The sequence below is a fragment of the Epinephelus lanceolatus genome, chromosome 11 (genome assembly GCF_041903045.1).
Source record: "Epinephelus lanceolatus isolate andai-2023 chromosome 11, ASM4190304v1, whole genome shotgun sequence".
In the NCBI taxonomy this organism is placed as follows: domain Eukaryota; kingdom Metazoa; phylum Chordata; class Actinopteri; order Perciformes; family Serranidae; genus Epinephelus; species Epinephelus lanceolatus.
In genome coordinates, this window is record NC_135744.1 from 25,741,458 (window position 1) to 25,764,581 (window position 23,124).

The window sequence follows — 23,124 nt, forward strand, 5'->3', positions numbered from 1 at the left end:
TATTAGCACAGTTTACTGGCAACAAGAGGATAGCACATGGCTTATTAGTTATGCTGGTTCAGTTTGACTAACCTCTGGCAGGCTGGAAAGTATTTTATAATGGGTTTTTGTTGCAGTTGTAAAACAAAAGCCACTGAACAGGGCAAGTTTTAGCATGTTTCACCTATGAGTTGTTGGGAGGTGGGAGTGAAGGTGTTCAGTTTCAGTCTCCCCTTCCCTCCCATCTTGCAATCACCATATCAGTCTTTGCATAATAACACCTCCTGCTACAGAGAGGTGCTCGTCAGACCAGTTTTCAGGCTGTGTTTGTGTGCAAATGAACAAGCTCGTGGAAGCCCTCGTAGCCTGAAGTTCAGACTCGAGAAGCCGGATTTGGCTCTGAGAGAGGTGTTGTTTCATGTGGCAGATCTTTTAACAGATATGTGGGATTGATTTTAACATCTCACAGTAGAAAAAGAAGACGTTGATGTGTTTGAGCTCATCACTGTAAGGATAAAACAGCCCACCACAGGTGAGTGCTGCTTTTAACTTTTTCATACTACGAACTTTTAGTTCCTGGATTTAACCTTCTTGTGTATTTTGCTTCACTGTGGTTTCATTGTATTAACTTTATCTCCTTTTTGTTTTTTATTTGATTCATCATAGTCACTTTTTTATGCTTTCTTGCCTCAAACCCTTATGCATGTTTTCCCCTACTAAATGACATGTACTGACTTGTGCTAATGAGTCTGTATGTGGTCTTTTAAATGTCTCTGTGGCCGTTTAATGCTTTAGTCATAGGTTTTCTCTGGTACTAATCAGTAGAAAATCCTCCACATACAAACATGAGTGCAGCTCAACAATATCTGTTGTCTTGTCTGATCTGATGTGTTTGGTTTCTTGCCGTGACACTTCTGGAAAAAAGACCAAAACACTCTACACAATGTCCCTAACATCACCCTGTGTACTAGCACTTATGACGGAAGTGTCTGGAATGTGAACTTCTGTCACCTTTACACATATTACAGAGAGTAAACACATACTATAAGACCAAAACTGTAAACGTACGCTATATACATAAAGAGCAAACGTTCTACAGACCCGTGTTACAATATTGGTCCACTAAAGAAGAGCAAATAACCAACCAAAAATAACCTGCCTGACCACATTATCCAGGAACTCTCTAACAGATAACACACAGACTTACAACCTTTGTTTACCCCCTCACCCAAAGCCACACCATGATTTATTTTCTCTATCAAAAGATGTGGTAGCCATGATATCTGAGGTATTTCACTCCTTCTTCCTAATGTCACGTTAAACATTAACACCGGGAGGTAATAAAATCCAATATGGAATATAACAAACATGTCTGGGTGTGGCTCTGACAACGCATATGCATAGGCCATTCATGCGTGGGAGGGAGGTAAAGGCAGGTAGACTCCTGGAAGCTTCCTTATTGTGGAGCAGGAAGAAACAAGTGTCCTACTGCTGTCTGAGAGGTACAGTGGGCATTTATTGTTTCTTCTTCTCTACATTTCTTTTCTCCTCTTCAGGGTATCTCTAGTATTCAAACTTACATCCAAGACATTACCACCTAATCTTAAATTCCAATTCCAGACATATCATTTCTCTCTGCCTGCCAGATCTGCTTTATTTGCTCTATCTGCAAAGTTACATACATTTTACCTTGATCATATTTTACCTTGATGATTTTGTACAACTAAACATGGGTGGATTACGAGACAACGGCCCCCTGGGCACAGATATGCAAAAGGACCCACCACCTCCCCTACACAAGAGCAAGATATGCATATTTTGTTGGCTACAAAGAGTTTGCATGTCTTTGTAGCCATTACACATCTTTTTGGGGTTTTGTGTCTCTCCATGGTCATTTTGTGTCTCCTGGTTGTTTTGTGTCATTTTGTAGTTGTTTGGGTCTCTTTGAGGTAATTTAGTGTCAGATTGAGGTAGTTTAGTGTGTTTGTGTCTCTGTGTAGCTATTACACATCTTTCTGTGGTTTTGTGTCTCTCCATGGTCATTTTGTGTCTCCTTGTGGTTGTTTTGTGTGCTTTTTTTAGTTGTTTGGGTGTCTTTGAGGTAATTTAGTGTCAGATTAAGGTAATTATGTGTCTCTTTGAGGTAATTTTGTGTCACTTTGAGGTAATTTTATGTCTCTTTGAGGTAATTTAGTGTCAGATTGAGGTAATTTTATGTCTCTTTGAGCTAATTTAGTATCAGATTGAGTTGATTTTGTGTCTTTTTGCAGTTATTCTCTGTCTTTTCAGTTCAGTTTTATGTTATTCACAAAAAAAAGTTTAAAATACAAGTATGCAGATGTGAAATGGGACACCCTGATGAGCTAAAGCTTGAGAATAAGGTCCCAGGCATGAAGCAAACAGCACGTTTAGATTTTTTAAATTTTATTTTATTGAACCCATATTTAACCAGGTAAATCACGCTGAGATCAACAATCTCTTTTACAAGGGAGACCTGGCCAAGACAGCAGCACACAGAAGATTAAAGAAAACGAAAGTGCATGTGATAGACAGTAAGATTTACAACTCACAAACCTCATAACTAAGAGCCTAAAAGCTAAACTACCCTAATGCTAACTACTAAATTGATACATTTATTCCATCAGTTAGGGAAGATACCAAAAATAGAGAGACATGACAAGTCAGTCTCTTCCTGGTTGGAACGTGTTAATTTGAGTGACATTTAGCGATTGAAGGGCAGGAGGCCCCCTGACACTTTGGTCCCCTGGCCCCGTGCCCAGTAGGCCCATTCAGTAATTCATCTATGCTGCTAAATGATTTGACTTATGAAGAAATACATATTTTTTTGGGCTCCGTGTGAAGAAGAAACTTTCCCTCAATTTAGAGCTTGCTGCTTCCAGTAAATTCAATTTCTGTGAGCTGTGATGTGTTATGCTTGGCAAACCTAAAGTATCAAGATTTATCCGAAACGATTATATTGGCACATATTGTCCAAACGCAGCCCTGAGCGGTCAGCGTGAGGGGACAAAAAGATCAAGAGTTAAAATATCCTCAGTCTCCAGAGAATCCAGCTGTATTGCACACCACTTCCTCTCTCATAAATACAGTAATTATTTTGAAGGGAAAATCCAACCCTTTATAATACTTGACACTTAAGGTCAAAATCCAAAATCCAGTCAAGTGACAATCACACATACGTGGCAGCCTTTGTGCCGTTTGTCGATGTGTAACAGATGTGTAATTTCCTGTCAGTCATGAAGGATAAAAAAAGTTACATTTATAAAACATGTGGGAAATCCTTCTGTCCATCAGACAATCACAGCAATAGATGTTAGCTTGATGTTGTCAGAAATGTAGTGTTGCATCTGTGGACTCCTGATATATTGTATTCACAGTCTAATTTTAGTGAAGATGGATTGCTCAGTTTTTAAAATACTATAAATAGCATTCTATATCAAACAGACACTGTATGCTTATCAGTGAATGGCCAGAGGGATTTTGGATGTCCAGAGAGACTCTGGTCACAGAGAACTCTGCTGTTGCCCTGGGAATAAAGTAGCGTAGTTTTATAGGGTGCACTTCAGCAGGCTGTACCCAAAAATGAGTCAGAAGTTAGAGGGAAATCCTCCCCACATGGAGGTATTACTAAACAGTATATAAAGTTGGAAAACATCTGGTGTCTGTCATCACTCTGCAGCTGTGAGGCCTCAGCGTCTGGACCATGTTTTCCTCTGCCACACCATTCAAAAACCAGCACTACTCGGAGCTGAAGAAGAACTGCATCAACGACAAGACACTCTATGAGGATCCAGAGTTCCCAGCCACCAGTTCATCACTGTACTTTAGGAAAGCTCCTCCTGGTTATGTGGAGTGGAAACGACCTGGGGTGAGTGGTACAGGTGGCGGTGGTCTGTCGCTAACATGCATCAGGGAATGCAAATGAACATGGTGACATTTTACCGGGTGGCATTTTAATGTAATTATATTGAAATAACTGGGTTTGAACCACTTAGTGTGAAGCAGAAGGCAAAGTAAAAAGAGCACCGCACCATCACCACACTTTAAATTAGTTTGAAGATTAATGTCAAAGGAAGTGAGAAAAGAAAAAGTGTGCTGAGTCCATCACATTAATTTTTCTGGTGTAGGAGATCAGCAATGAGCCTCATCTGTTTGTGGAGGGCATCAGCGCCCATGACCTGAACCAGGGCGTAGTGGGGAACTGCTGGTTTGTTGCTGCCTGCTCCTGCCTGGCTTTGAAGCCGCACCTCTGGAAGAAGGTGAGTTCATTTTGTTTGTTTATTCTGACTGGGTGAGCCAAGAAGCTGGGGTATTAAATGTTGCTTACCAGTTATGAATAAAGCTTATGTAGAGTAGCTCTGATCAAACTGCAGGTACAGCAGCACTGGAGTTAAGTTAAGGGTGAAGGTTGAAACAGGCTGGCTGCATAGATCAAATCAGGACAGCAGGAATTCACCTGAGGGAGGGGTTCAGGTGTACATAACAGCAAAACCACATTCCTTCAGCAATATGACCTACAGCTCTGATACTTTTGTCTTTCACTTTTAGATTTATTTACAGGCAGGAGTGCTGAGATCAGTAAACTAATAAACTTAGATAACACTATGAAACTTGTTGAGGATGTTTAAGATTCAAAATAAAGTTATAGACCATTTCAACTTTCAACCTCCAACAAAATACAATCTCAAACACTGTATATCAAACAAGAAAAAACAATCTAACACTAATGGAAGAGGAGCTGTAAGCTGATCAGAGGAGGATCAAATGTCATCCACAGTCTTTGTGTTTAGCTTTGTGCAGAAAGTTTTGTTGGAAAACCTTATGGGTTTTTTCCGCTCCTGTTCAGAGAACTGACCATGCAAAATGTAACTGATACAGCCTCAGTAGAATACAGCCTCACTACCCGGTGTCACATATTTGATCTTATCTATGACTGAGTTCTTCCTGGTTAAAGATTTACAACAAAGTGCCTTATTAAAAAAAAAATCAGGTGGCAAATATTTGTTCAGTTCAGCTTCTGTTCAGTTTATTGTCAATCAAGCATATAAAAAACATGAAGGAATGAAATTCGTTACCCAGCTCCAACAGTGTACAGAGTAAATGACATTTTATGATAGAACCTATAATAAATAATTATAGAATATTTTAGAGTATTATTAGCTTTTAACAAGGAAACCATCAATAGTTATTAAGTTATTAAAGTCATAAATACCATCAGCTGAAAATTTTATTGACATGTTTTAATATATATAAAAGAAGAGTAAGAGTAATATCCTGTTATAATATGCACAGATATACTTAAATGTTTCTGCTTTCGTTAAAATCTGCCATTTACTGTACATGCACATTAGGGACCATTTCACTGAGCTGCAAAACTCCACTGAAAATGACTCATTAGTTCCACTTATGTTTGCTGCATTGTGTTTGTTTGTCTGTTTCCAGGTCATTCCTGACCATAAAGAGCAGGAGTGGGATCCCAAACACCCGGAGTGCTATGCAGGAATCTTCCACTTTCAGTTCTGGGTGTTTGGAGAGTGGTTGGACGTGGTGGTGGACGACCGGCTTCCCACGATCAACGGTGAACTCATCTACTGTCACTCGAAAGACAACAACGAATTCTGGAGTGCTCTGCTGGAAAAGGCCTACGCCAAGTTAGTACACTTAAAGGATTATGTCATCCCCCAAATGACCATTTGTATATCAGTTACTCACACTGTGTTGAGTTGATAACAGGAAGCAAACTTTTCCTGTCATGTCTCCATGGTGAACTCAAAAACATAGAGAATTCTTGATGACTTAGAATACAAGGGGGGGCGTGTTTAAGATAAGCAAAATTACATCAAAACATCCATTACATCCGTCACACAAGCCATGCTTTAAATCCAATTTATTATCATTTATCCAGTCATATGCTCAGTGCTCCCAACACGTGCATTTTCACTAAAACACTTCTGCAGAAACAGTCTCACACACTGACAAGAAATACGGAGCATACAAGTGAATAAATGAGATGTGAATTACACTGCACAGCTTTTGAAGAGTTTGTAAACAGATATTTTGATATGATTCTGCTGTTAAAGTCGGCCCCCTTCTAATTCACCAGGAATGTCGCCTATTTTTGGATTCTTTGTTCACCGTAAAACATTTTCTTCCCGAATTCAACATAACACAAGTTGTGGAGCTAACATGCACATTATCATTTGGGGGAGGGGGGTGAAGTCTCCCTTTAAACCACATTGTCCCTTTTGCAGAAACATAGACGTATTTGTATTTTTTTGAATCCAATTAATAATTGTACTCTTGTCTAGTTCATATTATAAAAACATTAGCAGTGGTAAAATACAACAAACTACAACTAAAACTGCTACAAATATAAGTCCTACAACCACAAGTTCTAACAGCTCAGGTAAAAAAAAAAAAAAAAGACAGTCTTTACTGGTCAAAACGTTGGTTCAGTACAAAGAGGGTCTATCACTGGAGGTAAACAAATCCAATAGGGAGGGGGCAGAGTCAGAATCAATCAACAGGCTAAATCCAAAAAACCAAGAAGAGGACACCGGGAAACAAAAGGCTGGAACACTAGACACACAAGGAGCTAAGACAAACAGGCACTGAGAGAAAACACAAACTAAGGGTGCGTCCCAAGTCTCTTATTTATACTGCTAACTCCTAACGCCTTACTTGAACCGGAAGTCGTTCAAGGTCCGCCATCTTTAATTATTCCTGCCAGTAAGGAGTAAGCGTTAGGCGTTAGGAGGGATCTGTTAGGTGCGATGAGTAAGGTAACACGAGAGGTTCCTAACAGGAAGTCTTTTTCAGCTTGAGGCCCTGACGTATAAATACCCGCCCCCTATGTCTGTCTCATTTGAACGAGATGGCGGAGAAACAGCGCAAGTGTACCCGTCACATGCGTTCTTTGCAATGAAACGCTGTAATTCACATGCCTACGTGACTACAAAGAGTAACGTTAATGATATTTTGTGCAAGACTGTCATGTTGTAATTAAGTTTATTTCATTCACAACCCGTTGCGGTGTTCAGCGGACTGTCTGTGATGCGTAGCTGTTAAATGTGCAGTTGCTCGAGTGATATAACACCACTCACACACATACACAAACACATTTGCCCATCATTAATTGTCCTGCATGTCATGTGAGTGGAGTAATGTTTAATAGGCTGTAGGTAATTATCAATATTAATATTAATTATTATTATTATTACTTTCATTAATGTTGTTGTAAGCTACTGTCATTACCGTCTGTCCTGCATCTCTGTCTCTCTCTGTCTCTCTCTCTGTCTCTCTCTCTCTCTCTCTGTCTCTCTCTTTCTGTCTCATTGTGTCATACGGATTACTATTAATTTATTATGTTGATCTGTTCTGTACGACATCTATTGCACGTCTGTCCGTCCTGGAAGAGGGATCCCTCCTCAGTTGCTCTTCCTGAGGTTTCTACTGTTTTTTCCCCCGTTAAAGGGTTTTTTTTTGCGGAGTTTTTCCTGATCAGCTGTGAGGGTCCAAAGGACAGAGGGATGTCGTATGCTGTAAAGCCCTGTGAGGCAAATTGTGACTTGTGATATTGGGCTTCATAAATAAAATTGAATTGACTGAGGCAGACTGACAGGTCTGATGTCTTATTCACTCAGCAGCTGACTTGTTGAATGATGGCGAGTGGATTTAATAATAGTGATAATAATGATGATAATAATAATGATGCTCATCACAGTGACAGTGGCAGGGCTACAGACCGTTCTTTAATTGCCACAAACTTCGGCAAATGACTCAATAACAATGGGGGGGGGGGGGGTTACGGCTTTGATCAGCGAATATAATGGGACTTGGGATGTACGCCAAACGCTGGCTCCGTTATGCAGCAGATCCAGCTGTGCCGCCGTCATCAGGACAGGACGTCGCTACAAGTGACGCTTCAGAGTAAGGCCGTCTCATGTCTCTTATCAGCAATCCTCACTCCTCACTCCTAACTCCTGACTCCTTAAATGTTTTCCTAAGTGGGAGGGACTAAACAGTCAGGTTAGGTGGCTAGGTTAGGTGGTTAGCAGTAATTTTAAGAGACTTGGGACGCACCCTCTATGCTCTGGTGAGGGGAAGGATGACGAGACACAAGTGATGCTAATCAGGGCGGGGCCGACAATCAGACACAGGTGAAGTCATCAAAGGGGAGGGAAAACACACAGGGGCAGGAAGTAGAGAGATCTGAAACGAGAGGGATGTGAGTTTCAAAGTAAATCAGGAAACAACATGAACGAATGAAATAAAAAAACATATCTGAGAAACTTGAGCTGTGACACAAGCACTACTACTAAACTAATAATAATAACAAAATATGTGCAGTGCATGATATAATCACTCAACTATTGCTGCTTTCATTGTATAAAGTGTTTAAGATTTTAAAAATAATTGTGGTACCACGTAATAGTGTGTGTATTGTTGCAGAAAAATCAATATATTTGCATTATGTATAACAAAATACAAGTATGTCAAGTCCATTCTTGTGTTTCTTTGTAAATGTAATATTTTTGTAACACATCTAACGGCTAACTGAACTTGTGATTCCCCTGCACCCTCCGTGTCCAGGCTTGCTGGCTGCTACGAGTCCCTGGAGGGGGGAAACACCGGAGACGCTGTGGTGGATTTCAGTGGCGCTGTGGCTGAAGCCATTGACCTGGAGAAAGAAGCTTATTATAAGGACCAGGAAAAACAAGACAAGCTGTTTGAAGATCTCCTGAAGGTTTGGGACCGTGGAGGAATCATAAGCTGCTCCATCAAGGTCTGTGCTCTTCCTGAATATATTCTTCTTTGTCTCTAAACTTCAGAGAAACTGACCAGTTGTTTTTATAATTTCATCAGGCACAGCCTCATGAGATTGAACTCAAGATGGCAAACGGGCTGGTGAAAGGTCATGCATACTCAGTGACTGCAGTGCAGAAGGTGCGTTTGGGTCACGGGCTGCTGGCCTACTTTAAAAATGAAACCATTCCTATGATCCGCATGAGGAACCCCTGGGGCAAGACTGAGTGGAAAGGAGCTTGGAGTGACAGGTGAGAACTGGTTAGGTTTAATTTCTCCACCACTGTTGTAGTTCTGACCAGAGGAGGAGCAGGAAACCAACGTACGAAAAGCAAAAAGCAAACTTTTAACAGTCACATTTTATGATTTAAAGGATGGACTTTGTCTGGATTATAACTTGAAAACTATGTATTTGTATCTAATAGCTACTCATAAGTGCATTTATTTCCTTTGCCTGCTGTTTGCCAGCTCTGAGGAATGGCAAAAAATTGGTGATATGGAGAGGGGCAACCTTGGTCTCGTAGTAGAGGACGATGGCGAGTTCTGGTGAGTTTCTTCAATCACAGCAATCCACCTGTGGAGTTAACGTCCTCTTTCAGGGTGTACAATAAGGCTGCATTGTCTTTTCAAACCCATAGGATGTCCTTCGAAGACTGGTGCAAGTACTTCACGGATGCAGATGCTTGCCGTCTCATCAATACTTCGGTGATCAGTGTCCACAAGACATGGCATGAGGTGGTGCACTTTGGGAGCTGGACCAAAAACGCAGAGCCGCTTTTAAACCGCTGCGGCGGCTGTGCCAACCACAAGCCGACATTCCTGCAGAACCCACAGGTACTGTAGACTCTGAATGTACTCCTCACATCACCTGTGTTCGTGCACATGTGTACATTTATATTCACTCCTATTTAACTTCCTTTACAGTACGTGTTTGACGTTACAAAAGAGGCCGATGAGGTCCTCATCTCCTTGCAACAGAAAGACTTGAAGAGCCACAGAAAATATGGTCAAGGAGAAAATCTGAGCATTGGCTTCGGTGTCTTCAAGGTAACGTGGCAAGAGTTGATAACTTATCTATGACTGTGAGTTGCATGATAAACCAGGGGTTAATACCAGTAAAAGATTTGATGGATTTGTGACCAGAGTTGAGTTCAACACAGAGGATATGATGTTCGCGTGGGATGCAGACGTTAGTCAAAGGTCAGTCTATTTGGGTGGAAAACAGGGTCATTATATTACAATTTGGCTTTCATTGCAGTTGAAGAATTTGGCTTTGTTTGACTTTTCTACTCATTTGTTGAGCAAACAGTGAACAGTTGTTTGGCGTTTTTTGCTGACAGGCAGACATGACTTGATAGTTTTATCAGAACCAAAACAGACCATTTCAACAAGCGGCTAAATCACACATAATGAAGCACAACAAATACACATACTTGGGGTTGATTGTTTCAAGCTGAAAAACAGAGTGGAACAAAAACACAGTTTGTGACAATTTCTTCTACAGTTCCAGTAAGGTGCATAGAGTTCAGTCGCCTGTGTTCCACCACAGAGCTTCTGCAGCCATCGTAGAAAACTTATGCAGTATGGGCACATTTAGTGACTGGTGGAGATCAAAAAAGTCATGCATTTACATTGTTTCTGTGATAAAATATACCGTATGTATGTGAAACCACCTCAGGTTTGAAAGTTATCAGCCCGTTAAATGGCCGTTATCAGTTGTCATTAGGAGTCTCTTCCCAATGACAACTTCCTCCTGTAGTCACGTTTATTGTTAGGCAGCAACTCCTAGTGGTTGTTGTAATTATGACAGGGGCATAGGAGGAAGTCAGGTGACAAAGTACAGAGTGTGACAAAGTCCATATATGGAGGAGGTCGGCGTGGATGATTGGGTCAAACACAGGACTTTCACCCAGAAGAGGGAGGAGACTGTCGATACCCAACATTTTAAGCCAAACCTTGATGTTTTCTCCAAACCCATCCACGTGCTTTTGCTCCCTAAACCTAAGGAAGTAAACCAAAAAATGAAGTGTTTTACCTTTGTGCTAGGTTTATTTACTGAGCCGACTCTCTACATTTCCTGTTTATTTTGAACACACACTATGTATTAAGTTGAGACACCATCCCTGAGCTGACACAAGAGGAGTATCCAGCATGCCATATTTTGTTGTTTTGGCCCTTAACTTAAGAAAAGTGAAACTATAACAAAACTGCAACCATTTCACAATGTTGGATATGCACTTCCTGGCCTATTTTTTAGTGCGGTTTACCCTGCCTGAGGCATTATAATGGCAGTGTTAACAGTTATCCATTTAATGGGCTGAGTGGTAGAGTTACAAAATAGGGATAATTTTATGCAGATCTGCAACATTTAAACAGACAAATCAGTACAGCTTAGTCATAATGTGTTTCAGTAGAGGTCTTTAAACTGCAGAGTCAATGCAGTCCTCTCATGCAGCTGCAAAACTCGCCAAACTAGATTTTATCCTCCTGGCTGGGATTAGATTGCCACATTCAAATGAGGCCATGTAACCGTCCGCGGCAAAACTGACATCACATTTCCCGTAATGTGATTTACTTGTCAGAGATCTGGCTAAGTTCAAACACACACATCATACACTCTTATCATGGCGACAGAAGTGCTGCCAAAGGGCGCAGGTTCTGGACAGCAATAAATGCTGGTGCCACAAGGAGCATGTGATTACTGAGGCGGCACACAGCCTGCTATGGCCTGAACCTGGATTTAACCCATGTCAGCTATGGTCATCATAAAAGTGACTGTATCTCCCTCCTTTATCTGACGGACTCCAGACAGTGTGTCTACATCCTGTGTTTCTTATGTTGTTGTCCACTACACTTTGTATTTTCCTGTTTGAGTATTTCCTGTTTGTTTCTAGTAGTTTTAGCACATAGCCAGTTATGAATATGTATCAGTGGATATCTGAGGGCATCTCTGCATTATGATATGTTAATCTACAGCTGGTGTTTTTTTCTTTGCTGAAATGACAAGTCACTCAGTACTTCCCATATCACTGTAATAACATATACACTTTAAAAATGTTATTCACTATTCTGCCAGCAGGGGGCAGACGAATCTGCATAACACACAACCAGTAAATTATTGCTCTTCCAGATACTGTTTAAACCCTTATATTTAAATGTACATCTGTATTACACTGTATTACTTCTTATCATGTGTGCAGATGTGTCATGATTTCCCATCAAAAAATAATGTTCAGAAACCTGAATAAGGTGTTTACATGCCACACTGTCCACACTATCCAGATTTCTCAAAACCAGGATCAGATTTGTGCAAACAAATTATCAGGACATGATCATAACCAGGATATCAGTGCACATGCAATTGCAATGCAAGCAAGACTCTGCTAAAATCACTTACCAAACTTTATATCTCATGAGAAAGTCAGCAGTTTGTTCAGTGATTTTCAAGTGAACCTTAAATGAAGCCCAAATTGTTTCCCTTTTCCCAGGTGGAACTGAACAGGAAGTATCGGATGCACGACATCCTGACCCAACAGTGCGTGGAGACGTCCACTTACATCAACGCCCGGGCAGTGTTCATGAGATGCACCCTCTCACAGGGCCGCTACGTCATCATCCCCACCACCTTCAAGCCTTACACGCTGGGGGATTACATGCTCCGAGTTTACACTGACGTGGATTCAGGCTGCAGGTAAGACTGTGGTGGTGGTGGTGGTGGTGGTGTGATGTTGAACCAGTGACAGTGTGTAGTTTTGCGTGAGCTTGGCTTGGAGTTACTTTGTTGTCAGACAGAAATGAAACATATCTTACATTTATCAAGCCTTAAGAGACACTGCAGGGAAAGAGAGAACACAGCCGTACTTTGACCTTTCATTTCAGACACTGATGGATGGATTGCATCCAAGGAAAGCACTCAGATGACTGCTTTTGGAGAACGGAGACTCTAAAATTATGCTCACATTAAATCATGTATAAAGTATAAAGTAACATCTCTCTGCTTTTCTTGGCCAAAGACTTTGTTTGGCCAGTTTTGTTTCTGACATTCTCACATACAAGTCAAGCTGGCCAGTGTTGTGTCTGGGAATCCTGAGCATTATGTCACTTCCCATGTCTTCCACTTTGATGCTTGCAAGATCTAGGTCACAGTACCAAGTTAAAGGAGCTCTACTCTTCTCCTGAACCCTAAATTCTCCTCTGCTCTTACAGGGAGTTGACAGAGGATAAGCCCAGGGTAAGATGCTGGAGTTCATTCCTTGGCTACCCTCAAGCTGTGAGTCACGTCTACGTCCACGCAGCCGAGGGGCTGCAGAATCAAGACAGTTCAGGAGGTTAGAGGTCTTTACCCAAGGCAGATTTTTAAGTCTACTAATCAGTGTGATCAGCCTGTAATCCACCAATATTGTTTTCTGAGACAGATCTTTTTTACATGTCTTCATGCAGGTGCAGACCCCTATGTGATCATATCCTGTGAGGGCCGGTCAGTACGATCCACCATCAAGACGGACACCCTGCAACCAGAGTTCACAACCAGTGGAGTTTTCTACAGGAAGAAGCCCAGGAAGCCGATAACTGTGGAGGTAAGATGGCGTCCATCTGGTCCTTATGATTGTGAAAAACAGTCTCATTTTAAGCTCAAAGACCAGTGCATACCTTTTTCATTTTGAAATGGTTTTGAGAGCATACAGGGGAGATTTTTTTAGTAGTCTACTGGGAAATCCTTCAATTTATCTTGTCACAAACTGGCTCAGTGAATGTGACAAGAAGGGAGTCCACACAAAAGATATACTTAAAACAAGCCAAATTTATTAAACTAAAATTAACTTAAATAATCAATGGAGTGTGTAGGTCAGCAAAGTCAGTCATGAAAGCCATGCATGGGTGTGTGTCAGGTGTATTGTGGAGGTGTTGAAGGTGCAAACCAAAACCAACTCAGTGGATGTCAGCCAAAGGAAGGGAGAGCCCATGTGAACATAGGAGGCAGCTTTTATAGCCTGGAAGCCCAGGTGAGCCTAATCATGCTAACGACCCTCCCATGTCAGCCAACTGCCTGATGAGGCTGGCTGGAACATCCTCCAAGACAGTGGGAGGGGTGTCACAATCTAAAAAAATAAAGAATCATAAAATTCTGAGATATATTCCAAACAAGTAAGTTGTTTAGCTGCCCCTAATATACCCTTTAAAAGCAGGTTTTTAGTGTCTTATCATCTTTATATATATATATATATATATATATATATAAGATGCTTTATGCAGGTTTGGTTGGTCATTTTCACACTGCAAAGTACAGAAGCATAATGCATTCACTTTAGAAAAAAATCTGCTTTGTTTTTCTGAATTAATGAGATTATTATCTCAGAATTATGAAAAGTTTCCATGGAAAGAATATCTACTCTGTTTTACCGAATTAACAAGATAATAGTCTCCTTAATTTAGAAAAACAGAGCACATTTATTTTCTCTAGTGAATGGATTACGCTTCTGTAGCAAACCAAACAAACCACTCTTTTAATAAAACTAGTGCTTCAGGATTATTGTCTGAACATTAGTAGAGTTAATGTTGCGGCAATTCTTTCATAAAACAAAAGGGAGTATATAATAATACTGTTTGTTTGATGCATTTTAGATAGGGTCGCGGTCCAATAGTGGGCCACAGGTACTCATAGAGCCCATTTTTATTCAGATATCTTGAAGAGAGTTCAAGGGACCCCTTGAACCTCTTGAGTTGTTCTCTCGCCAAAATTTAGCCTTACTTTGATGCAATATTTAGCGCCCTTAACAACAAACTATGCCAACATGGTAGGGACCAATGGATGCCTTAGGTCAGTGGTTCCCAGCTGGTGGGTTGTGTTCCAGAAGTGGGTCGCAGGTCCATTCTGAATGGACCACAAGGGACTCGTGAACATGTCAACTTTGTAAAAAAACACACTTAACTTTAAGTACAGTGAATTTCCGGCACAGAGCTTTTATTTTGAAGTGCCATTTTCTGTTGTAGAGTTAGTGACTAATTGACAGCTACATGACAGAGACAGCAAACTAGCTCGACGACATGGCCAAACGCAAGTATGACACTGAATGTATTAAACTGTGTGGACCTTGAACTAATGACTAAGGAGAAATCTGGACCCCGTGGCTGGACCAGTTGGGAACCACTGCTGTAAACTATCTGTAGGTGGACTCTCCAACTTAAGTGTTACCTATATACAGTACAGGCCAAAAGTTTGGACACACCTTCTCATTCAACGTGTTTTCTTTATTTTCATGACTATTTACATTGTAGATTCTCACTGAAGGCATCAAAACTATGAATGAACACGTGGAGTTATGTACTTAACAAAAAAAGGTGAAATAACTGAAAACATGTTTTATATTCTAGTTTCTTCAAAATAGCCACCCTTTGCTCTGATTACTGCTTTGCACACTCTTGGCATTCTCTCCATGAGCTTCAAGAGGTAGTCACCTGAAATGGTTTCCACTTCACAGGTGTGCCTTATCAGGGTTAATTAGTGGAATTTCTTGCTTTATCAATGGGGTTGGGACCATCAGTTGTGTTGTGCAGAAGTCAGGTTAATATACAGCCGACAGCCCTAATGGACAACTGTTAAAATTCATATTATGGCAAGAACCAATCAGCTAACTAAAGAAAAACGAGTGGCCATCATTACTTTAAGAAATGAAGGTCAGTCAGTCCGGAAAATTGCAAGAACTTTAAATGTGTCCCCAAGTGGAGTCGCAAAAACCATCAAGCGCTACAACGAAACTGGCACACGTGAGGACCGACCCAGGAAAGGAAGACCAAGAGTCACCTCTGCTTCTGAGGATAAGTTCATCCGAGTCACCAGCCTCAGAAATGGCAAGTTAACAGCAGCTCAGATCAGAGACCAGATGAATGCCACACAGAGTTCTAGCAGCAGACCCATCTCTAGAACAACTGTTAAGAGGAGACTGCGCCAATCAGGCCTTCATGGTCAAATAGCTGCTAGGAAACCACTGCTAAGGAGAGGCAACAAGCAGAAGAGATTTGTTTGGGCCAAGAAACACAAGGAATGGACATTAGACCAGTGGAAATCTGTGCTTTGGTCTGATGAGTCCAAATTTGAGATCTTTGGTTCCAACCGCCGTGTCTTTGTGAGACGCAGAAAAGGTGAACGGATGGATTCCACATGCCTGGTTCCCACTGTGAAGCATGGAGGAGGAGGTGTGATGGTGTGGGGGTGTTTTGCTGGTGACACTGTTGGGGATTTATTCAAAATTGAAGGCACACTGAACCAGCATGGCTACCACAGCATCCTGCAGCGACATGCCATCCCATCCGGTTTGCGTTTAGTTGGACGATCATTTATTTTTCAACAGGACAATGACCCCAAACACACCTCCAGGCTGTGTAAGGGCTATTTGACCAAGAAGGAGAGTGATGGAGTGCTGCGGCAGATGACCTGGCCTCCACAGTCACCGGACCTGAACCCAATCGAGATGGTTTGGGGTGAGCTGGACCGCAGAGTGAAGGCAAAGGGGCCAACAAGTGCTAAACACCTCTGGGAACTCCTTCAAGACTGTTGGAAAACCATTTCAGGTGACTACCTCTTGAAGCTCATGGAGAGAATGCCAAGAGTGTGCAAAGCAGTAATCAGAGCAAACGGTGGCTATTTTGAAGAAACTAGAATATAAAACATGTTTTCAGTTATTTCACCTTTTTTTGTTAAGTACATAACTCCACATGTGTTCATTCATAGTTTTGATGCCTTCAGTGAGAATCTACAATGTAAATAGTCATGAAAATAAAGAAAACGCATTGAATGAGAAGGTGTGTCCAAACTTTTGGCCTGTACTGTATATGTATATATATATATATGTGTGTGTGTGTGTATATACAGTGCTCACAATAACTAATAATAATGATAAAACCAACAGACTGAATCCATGAACTGGAAAAGCTCACATATAACTAGTGGTCACTTTGATATATGTGACTGTAAAACTCTTCCTTTAATTGATTAATTGACTGGTCTTCCTCAGGTGTGGAACAGCAACGCAGTGAAGGACGAGTTTATGGGCCAAGTGATGCTGTCTGGGTCGGTGAAGGACACCGCTAACCCTCAGAGGCTTCAGCTGAGGAAGCGAGGACGGCAGATGGCCGACGAGATGCCCGGAACCATCACTCTGAGGATCATCACTTCTACTCAGCTCACCGCCATATGACCTCGACAGTGGCCGGGAGAGAGACTGAATTATTTTTCAGTGCAGAACGATGTGGTGAACATCTTACTCGACATGTGCCATCATCAAAACACCAAAACCAGCGTGTGTTCTGCTGCTGGATGTCTGTGCTGGTGTGTGATTTGATGTGTGACTTGCACGGTGGTGAATTGTTTGCAAAGCTGAGAGGCGAGCAGGGCGGATTGAATGTCAATTCTTGTCATGTCCAAGTGTTTTACCTTTATTACTTCAAATCATGTTTGTGTAACTTATAAAATATTTTTATACTGACTAATGCAAGTTGCTTGCAAAGATATCATTCCTGTTTTTACGTTACACTAACAGATACTGTGAGTTATATGGCAGTAATTTGTCATTCAAGTCTTAACATAGTCAGAACAACTTGCCACATGTACTACACATCATTAATGTATCATCTGTTTCTTTCAATATCTTCTTTCATCAGTTCATATCATATTTTATTCTCATGATTGTTAAGAAAATGCAAAAACTCTGAATGGCATAAAGAATTAAAAGGAATTCAACTTCACAATATACTGCAAGCGCTGCAACGGCTCTGGTTTTCTTCCTCTCTTTATTTCAGTCCAGTTCCCAAACTGCAATATTTTGTTTGTTTTTTTTTTACACTCAAGACACAGCCATGCACAATTCAAAGTTCAAAAAGTCTATTGCTTCAACCACAATTAAAAATAGTTTATCCAAAACCTCATTTCCCCGTCACTCGTTTGTCCTTTTTCAAAGATGGGGAAAGGCCTGCTGAGGTATGCCAGATGGATCAGCAGTTTTACAAAGCTAGACAATAAGAGTAATAATAATAATAATAATAATAATAATAATAATAATGATAATAATAATTTAAAAAGTAACATTTTTTGTCTTTGTTCCATTCTCGATACACATTAATAGAGGAATTTTCACACCACGTGTACAGGTTTACACATTCAGAAGATAGGAATGTACAGGAGCAACCACAAGAAAGGGGCACGTCGGCGGCGTCTCTTGTCCCGAAATTCACCTTTTGTGCTCATAGTTCAGACCTGTACATGGGGGCAGAGGCCAAACGTCCCAGGGCCGGCGAAGCTTCCTGTCAGGCCACCCACACCTACCGCACGCACACATACATGTACTAACACTCAGCAGTGGTACTCAGGACAGACTGTGTGGGCCCGCACACAGAGCGCTGCATTCATCGGCTCTCTGTCCGGATGAAGGAGTGTCCGATAAAGCCCAAACAGGAGAGCCGGATCCAGGAGTGCAGAGACAGCGTGTGTGTTCGTTTTTGTCATCTTTTTTTTTGATTTCCAGGGTGCAAAACATTTATTGATACATACCATAGAGCAACCTGAATATTGTCATTTTAAGTTACATAATTCTGAAAAAAGGGGGGTTTTCTCATCATATTTACATACATACATACATATCCTAACAATCTTAACCTATTTGAAGATGAGATACAGTGTATAGTTTTGTTTTACATGCATGAGTTCTGTTGCATCCTCCTGTCTAACATCACTCCTTCATCGTCTGTACAGTTGCTGTACAATGGAGGTACAATATGAAGCAGCTACCCTGCACCTCAGAGTCAAGGTGGACAACACGAGTGAGGCATCTTCTAGTGCAGATTGAGGTAGCCCCCTAACACGCACGAACACACACGCTCACACACAGAGGGATGCTACGTGGGAAATGACGAAGCTACCAAACACTGACACAGAGTAGATAACTTCTGTATAGGAATGAGTTTAAACGCTAACCAGGAATGGAAGGAATGTTAGCAAACAATATGAGAGAAACCTCTACTACGGTTTTCAGTGCTCATTAGGACAAGGTACAATCATAAAAACGGCACCCACTCCACTCCATCGCTCAGTGGATCACATTCCCCCTCTCTGATCTGCCACGCGTTCCAAAAAACTCAGCACAAAAACGTACAGATCATATGAAAGAAGACACATAAGACGCCATTAAAAGACAAAAGGACACTGAAGCATGAATGAGCAGCAGCTTATAAAGGAGAAGACAGGGAGGGAGGGAGCAGGTGGACGAGGAGGACAGCTGGTGCCTTGTTAGACATGGATGCCTCACCTGAGCAGGTAGGCCAGGTTTCTGTTGGCATTAACTCCAAACATCAAGTCACAGTCTTATAATGTGTTCTGAAAGTCTTAATGATGATTTCTAAAAGACTCATTTTCCTTTTAGCCAAATTTTACATCTCTATTCATGTTGAAAAGTTCAGTCTCTTGACCACAAAAACTGATTAAATAATTCATAAATTTTGTCAATCATCTTTTCTTCTTTAGATTTAAGGTCACAGGGATGTGTGGGGCACTATGGGAAACTGTGAGAATGTGTGGCACTAGACCTTCAACTCATTGTAGGTAAATGATTATACAACCTTCTGTTTGCCACTGTTGTAGAAAAAAAAGCTCATTTGAAAGGCTGAAATGTTGGTTCACTGTGTGCCAGCACCTTAAAAAGGACAATCCCTCACTAAATATACAATTACAAGTAAAAACATTTGTATTTCTGTTGAGTCCCTGATGTAGTATTTTCTTTCTACGTCGTACCTAATTGTCAGATAAAGGTCCAGTGTGTAGGAATTAGTGGCATTTAGCGGTAAGGTTGCAGAGCTTCACCTTCTTCTGTGTGCCAAGCATGTAGGAGAACTAAAGTGGTGGACACGAAACGCAAAAGCACAAATGGCCCTATTTAGAGCCAGTGTTTGGTTTGTCTGTTCTGGGCTACTGTAGAGCAACATGGCAGACTCTGTGGAAGAGGGCCCGCTCCGTATATAGATATAAACAGCTCATTCTAAGGTAACAAAAACAACAATTGTTCATTTCAGGTGATTATAAACAATGATGACATAAATATTTTATACCTTTTTCTGCCAATAGATGGCCCTAAATCCTACGTGCTGGACCTTTAAGATAGATGTTGCATTGTCTACCCAAAGCCTGGTACAGAGAGCAACACATACTGAATATCTGTGGATAATCCTGTTTGAGATGCTTGTACACAATGGATGCTACGGTTCATGTTTGCATGCAGAATTATCTGTTGAATCTGCAGATAAATTGCTTGCATTGGTTGTGAAGCTGACAATATTTTAGTCATTCTGATTACTCCCTCCACATGGAGTACGGAGAGTCTTCAGTACTATTTAAATGGATTTAAATGTGTGACACATTGTCTACATGTCAATGCAATCAAGTGTCTCAAACTAGATCACAAAAATTAGATTCAGAATGTATAGATTATATCGAGTCACACATTTTAAATTCAATGTTTTAAGTCTGCAAACTGAGCCCCAACAGTGTCTCAATATTTTTACATATTCAGAACATTAGGTCTGATAATACGTAGGAAGCTTTAGGGGGAAAATGCGCAAATTAACTGCAGCTAGCCTGAACTCCAGTGACTCTGTGACAGAGCCTGCCTGAAAGAAGTTGGCTCAAATGAAATACGGGACCCGTATCTCGTGATGAAGGATGTTTAAAGCTGGCTTAGGTCATGTGAAATTATTCCTGACTTATTCCCCTGTAGCCGCACCCCTACACTCATTCATACACGCACACACACGCACGCACACACACACATATATACATAAATATGCCACCTTGAGATGTGACAATCTGCAGAGGAGTAGCAGTGTTTCTCCACAGAGCCGTAGTCATGCAGGCAAAGGTTGCGTCCAGACTCCCAGAGTCACTCTTTCACATCAGCTGGTCACTGCAAGTGCAAGCGCGGCCTGATTGTGCTCCATGGAGGGACTAGAGGAAAGAGAACCAAGCCTAAAGCCGGGCAGGGAAGGAATCACAGGCTCCTCGCTCCTGATGTTTCTTCTTGAAAGTGAGCACACCTTCTTTTTGATTTTTTCACCGTATTTTCTTGCTTTGGGGAGCGACTGCTGCCGAACAAGACATATGACACAAAGAGATGTGCACAGTTGGTACACACGCACGCACACACACCCACGCACACTCACACATACTTGTGATGGACTGCTCTACATGTACAGAGTGCTGGAGAAGTAAACGAGGAGGCAAGGTCTTTTCAGCAGCATGGGCCGAGAGGCTGCGAGGCCAGATGTCCGTCCTACATATGAGGCCTGGGGGTCTTTTGTCCTTGTGCTGTCACGGTAAGTCACACAAATCCCCCCTTCCTTGTGCTGTCACTGTCACGTCACCCACCACCCATACACCCAAGCCCCTGCCCTCATGAACGCACACATCACAGGCAGGGCTCCAGCCTCGGGTGGGGACAGAGGGCACACCCTAGCGACTGCTGTTCTTTATGGCTTCCTTCGCAGCTACAATCAGAGGCGTCAGGCTGGATAGAGGCTTCGCCAGCTTGAGGAAGGAATGCTGCAGAGAATGGAAAGGATAAAAAAATGTAGATATGGAGGCACATTCAGAAACAGTAGTGATGATTTAGTGACATCTGCAGGACATGAAAGCAACCTGTATCTTTATTATTGACTAGCATAATAATAAACTCCCACCCTTATGGTTTTAACATATTTCTACATGTACATATGTCTATTGAGGATCTAGTCTCAGTTTTACCTGGAGCAGCTCCTTGGCAGAGCCTCTGCGGTCCACATCCATCTCCAGACAGCGGTTGAGGAAGTCTCTGAACACAGACGACAGTCTCTCTGGGTTCTGCAGCTCTGGTGTCCCATTGGTAGCTATCAGGTACAGCGCCTGGAAAGATCAATGAGGTCAAATGGGTGCATCAAATGAGGGTACAAGAGTGGAAGAAAAACTGAAAATTTGAGTGTATGACCACCAGGGAGATAAGATCATAAGTCCTGGGTTTTTCTTCCAAAAAAAACAAAACAAAAAGAACAACAACCACGTAGGTCAACTGTGCAAGCAGGTTATTACGACCAATACTTACTCTAGCAGCTAGTTATTATTACAGGAGCAGAGGAGGAAATGATGTGACATAGCATTAGATGCGACAAAGTCCAAGCAATGTGGTATAAATACCAAAGAAACCCCTACACAGTGGGCAGGAAGGGTGATGAATGGGTCAAACAAACACAGGACTTTCATCCAGGAGAGCACTGTTTGTCAATGTTGACTTCTTTTAATAACACAGCTGGCTAGTATGCTAGTACGTGTAGCATGTTACACTAGTGACAAAGGTGATATGTTGTATAGGACATATGTCAGGTGACACACGTCATGTTACATTTTTTGACAAAAGTATTTATTTAATGCCAAGCCATGACATTTTTTAAAAACCTAACCATGTAATTTTGGAGGGGAACTGTGACCGTTTCATGTAGGCCCCCAGAAAGTACACTGGGCTTTGAAGCCAATTGTTGTAGAGGCCAAACACTGAAATTACATCGTCACGTGATGTGATACCCTGTGGCTCAGAAAGACTTTTTCTCATTGACTTACATGCGAAAGATGAGTCTTCAAATCAGCAGAAGGGAGTGTCCTAACCCCCACAAAATGACTTGTTACACTATCAGAATTTAATCCATATGCCCTGATAACATTTGGAAAGTCTAGAAGAGCGGAAGTCTCTAATGCACCTGCTCTACAGGCCACACAGTGCGGAAGCAGGGCTAATCATTTGGGTAATTTCATGTGCAGTAGTTAAACCATTTTGGCTTCATGGGCCACTGAGCAGCTCATATAGGAATGAACAGGCCCCCACCTCCAATGTTGTATCTAGGTGTTAAGAATGTGTTTAAAACTGTGACCGTTAGAAAGGTAATCGACCTGTTCAGCTGTTTAGGTATGAGAGAGCGTTGTTTTGTGTCTTCTTACCCTGAGTGGATTCTCGTTCAGGTAGGGTGGCTCTCCCTCCACCATCTCTATCGCCATGATCCCCAGAGACCAGATATCCACTTTGGGGCCGTAAGCCTTTCGAGTCACCACCTCTGGTGCCATCCAGTAGGGCGTTCCCACCATCGTGCTGCGCTTGTTCTGCTCTGGAGTGATCTGGGCACAGAAGCCAAAGTCGGCTGCAGAGGGAGACAGAGGGAGAGAGGTGCAATGGTATGTTATACTCTTTGTTTGCATCCAGCTTTATCACATTAAACACAAGGTTTGACTTGGCACTTTCTCAAATTTAATTAAGGGGTCTT

The 23,124-nt window shown here is 41.7% G+C and overlaps 2 protein-coding genes across 5 annotated transcripts in view; one reads left to right on the forward strand and one right to left on the reverse strand.

Moving 5' to 3' along the window:
* The first annotated feature begins 273 nt into the window (after positions 1–273).
* Positions 274–18,651, forward strand: LOC117271514 (calpain-5-like). Of its 2 annotated transcripts, none has more exons than XM_033649696.2 (13): positions 274–511; positions 3,677–3,865; positions 4,125–4,256; positions 5,440–5,648; positions 8,590–8,782; positions 8,863–9,053; positions 9,271–9,348; positions 9,441–9,636; positions 9,727–9,849; positions 12,291–12,493; positions 13,009–13,130; positions 13,243–13,379; positions 16,815–18,651. In XM_033649696.2, the coding sequence occupies exons 2-13, from the start codon at positions 3,701–3,703 to the stop codon at positions 16,995–16,997; spliced, it is 1,932 nt and encodes a 643-aa protein (XP_033505587.2). In that variant the 5' UTR covers positions 274–511; positions 3,677–3,700; the 3' UTR covers positions 16,998–18,651. The 2 variants fall into 2 exon arrangements, with proteins under 2 accessions (XP_033505587.2, XP_033505595.2); XM_033649704.2 differs by lacking the exon at positions 274–511 and adding an exon at positions 1,383–1,481.
* Positions 17,574–23,124, reverse strand: part of LOC117270601 (serine/threonine-protein kinase PAK 3) — a 62,091-nt gene continuing 56,540 nt past the window's right edge. For all 3 annotated transcript variants that reach the window (XM_078172419.1, XM_033648313.2, XM_033648305.2), the window contains 3 exons: positions 22,805–23,001; positions 21,584–21,721; positions 17,574–21,382 (listed from right to left, as the gene is read on the reverse strand). In XM_078172419.1, coding sequence (XP_078028545.1) covers positions 21,293–21,382; positions 21,584–21,721; positions 22,805–23,001 — 425 coding nt within the window. In that variant the 3' untranslated portion in view covers positions 17,574–21,292. The remainder of the gene's footprint in view (positions 21,383–21,583; positions 21,722–22,804; positions 23,002–23,124) is intronic.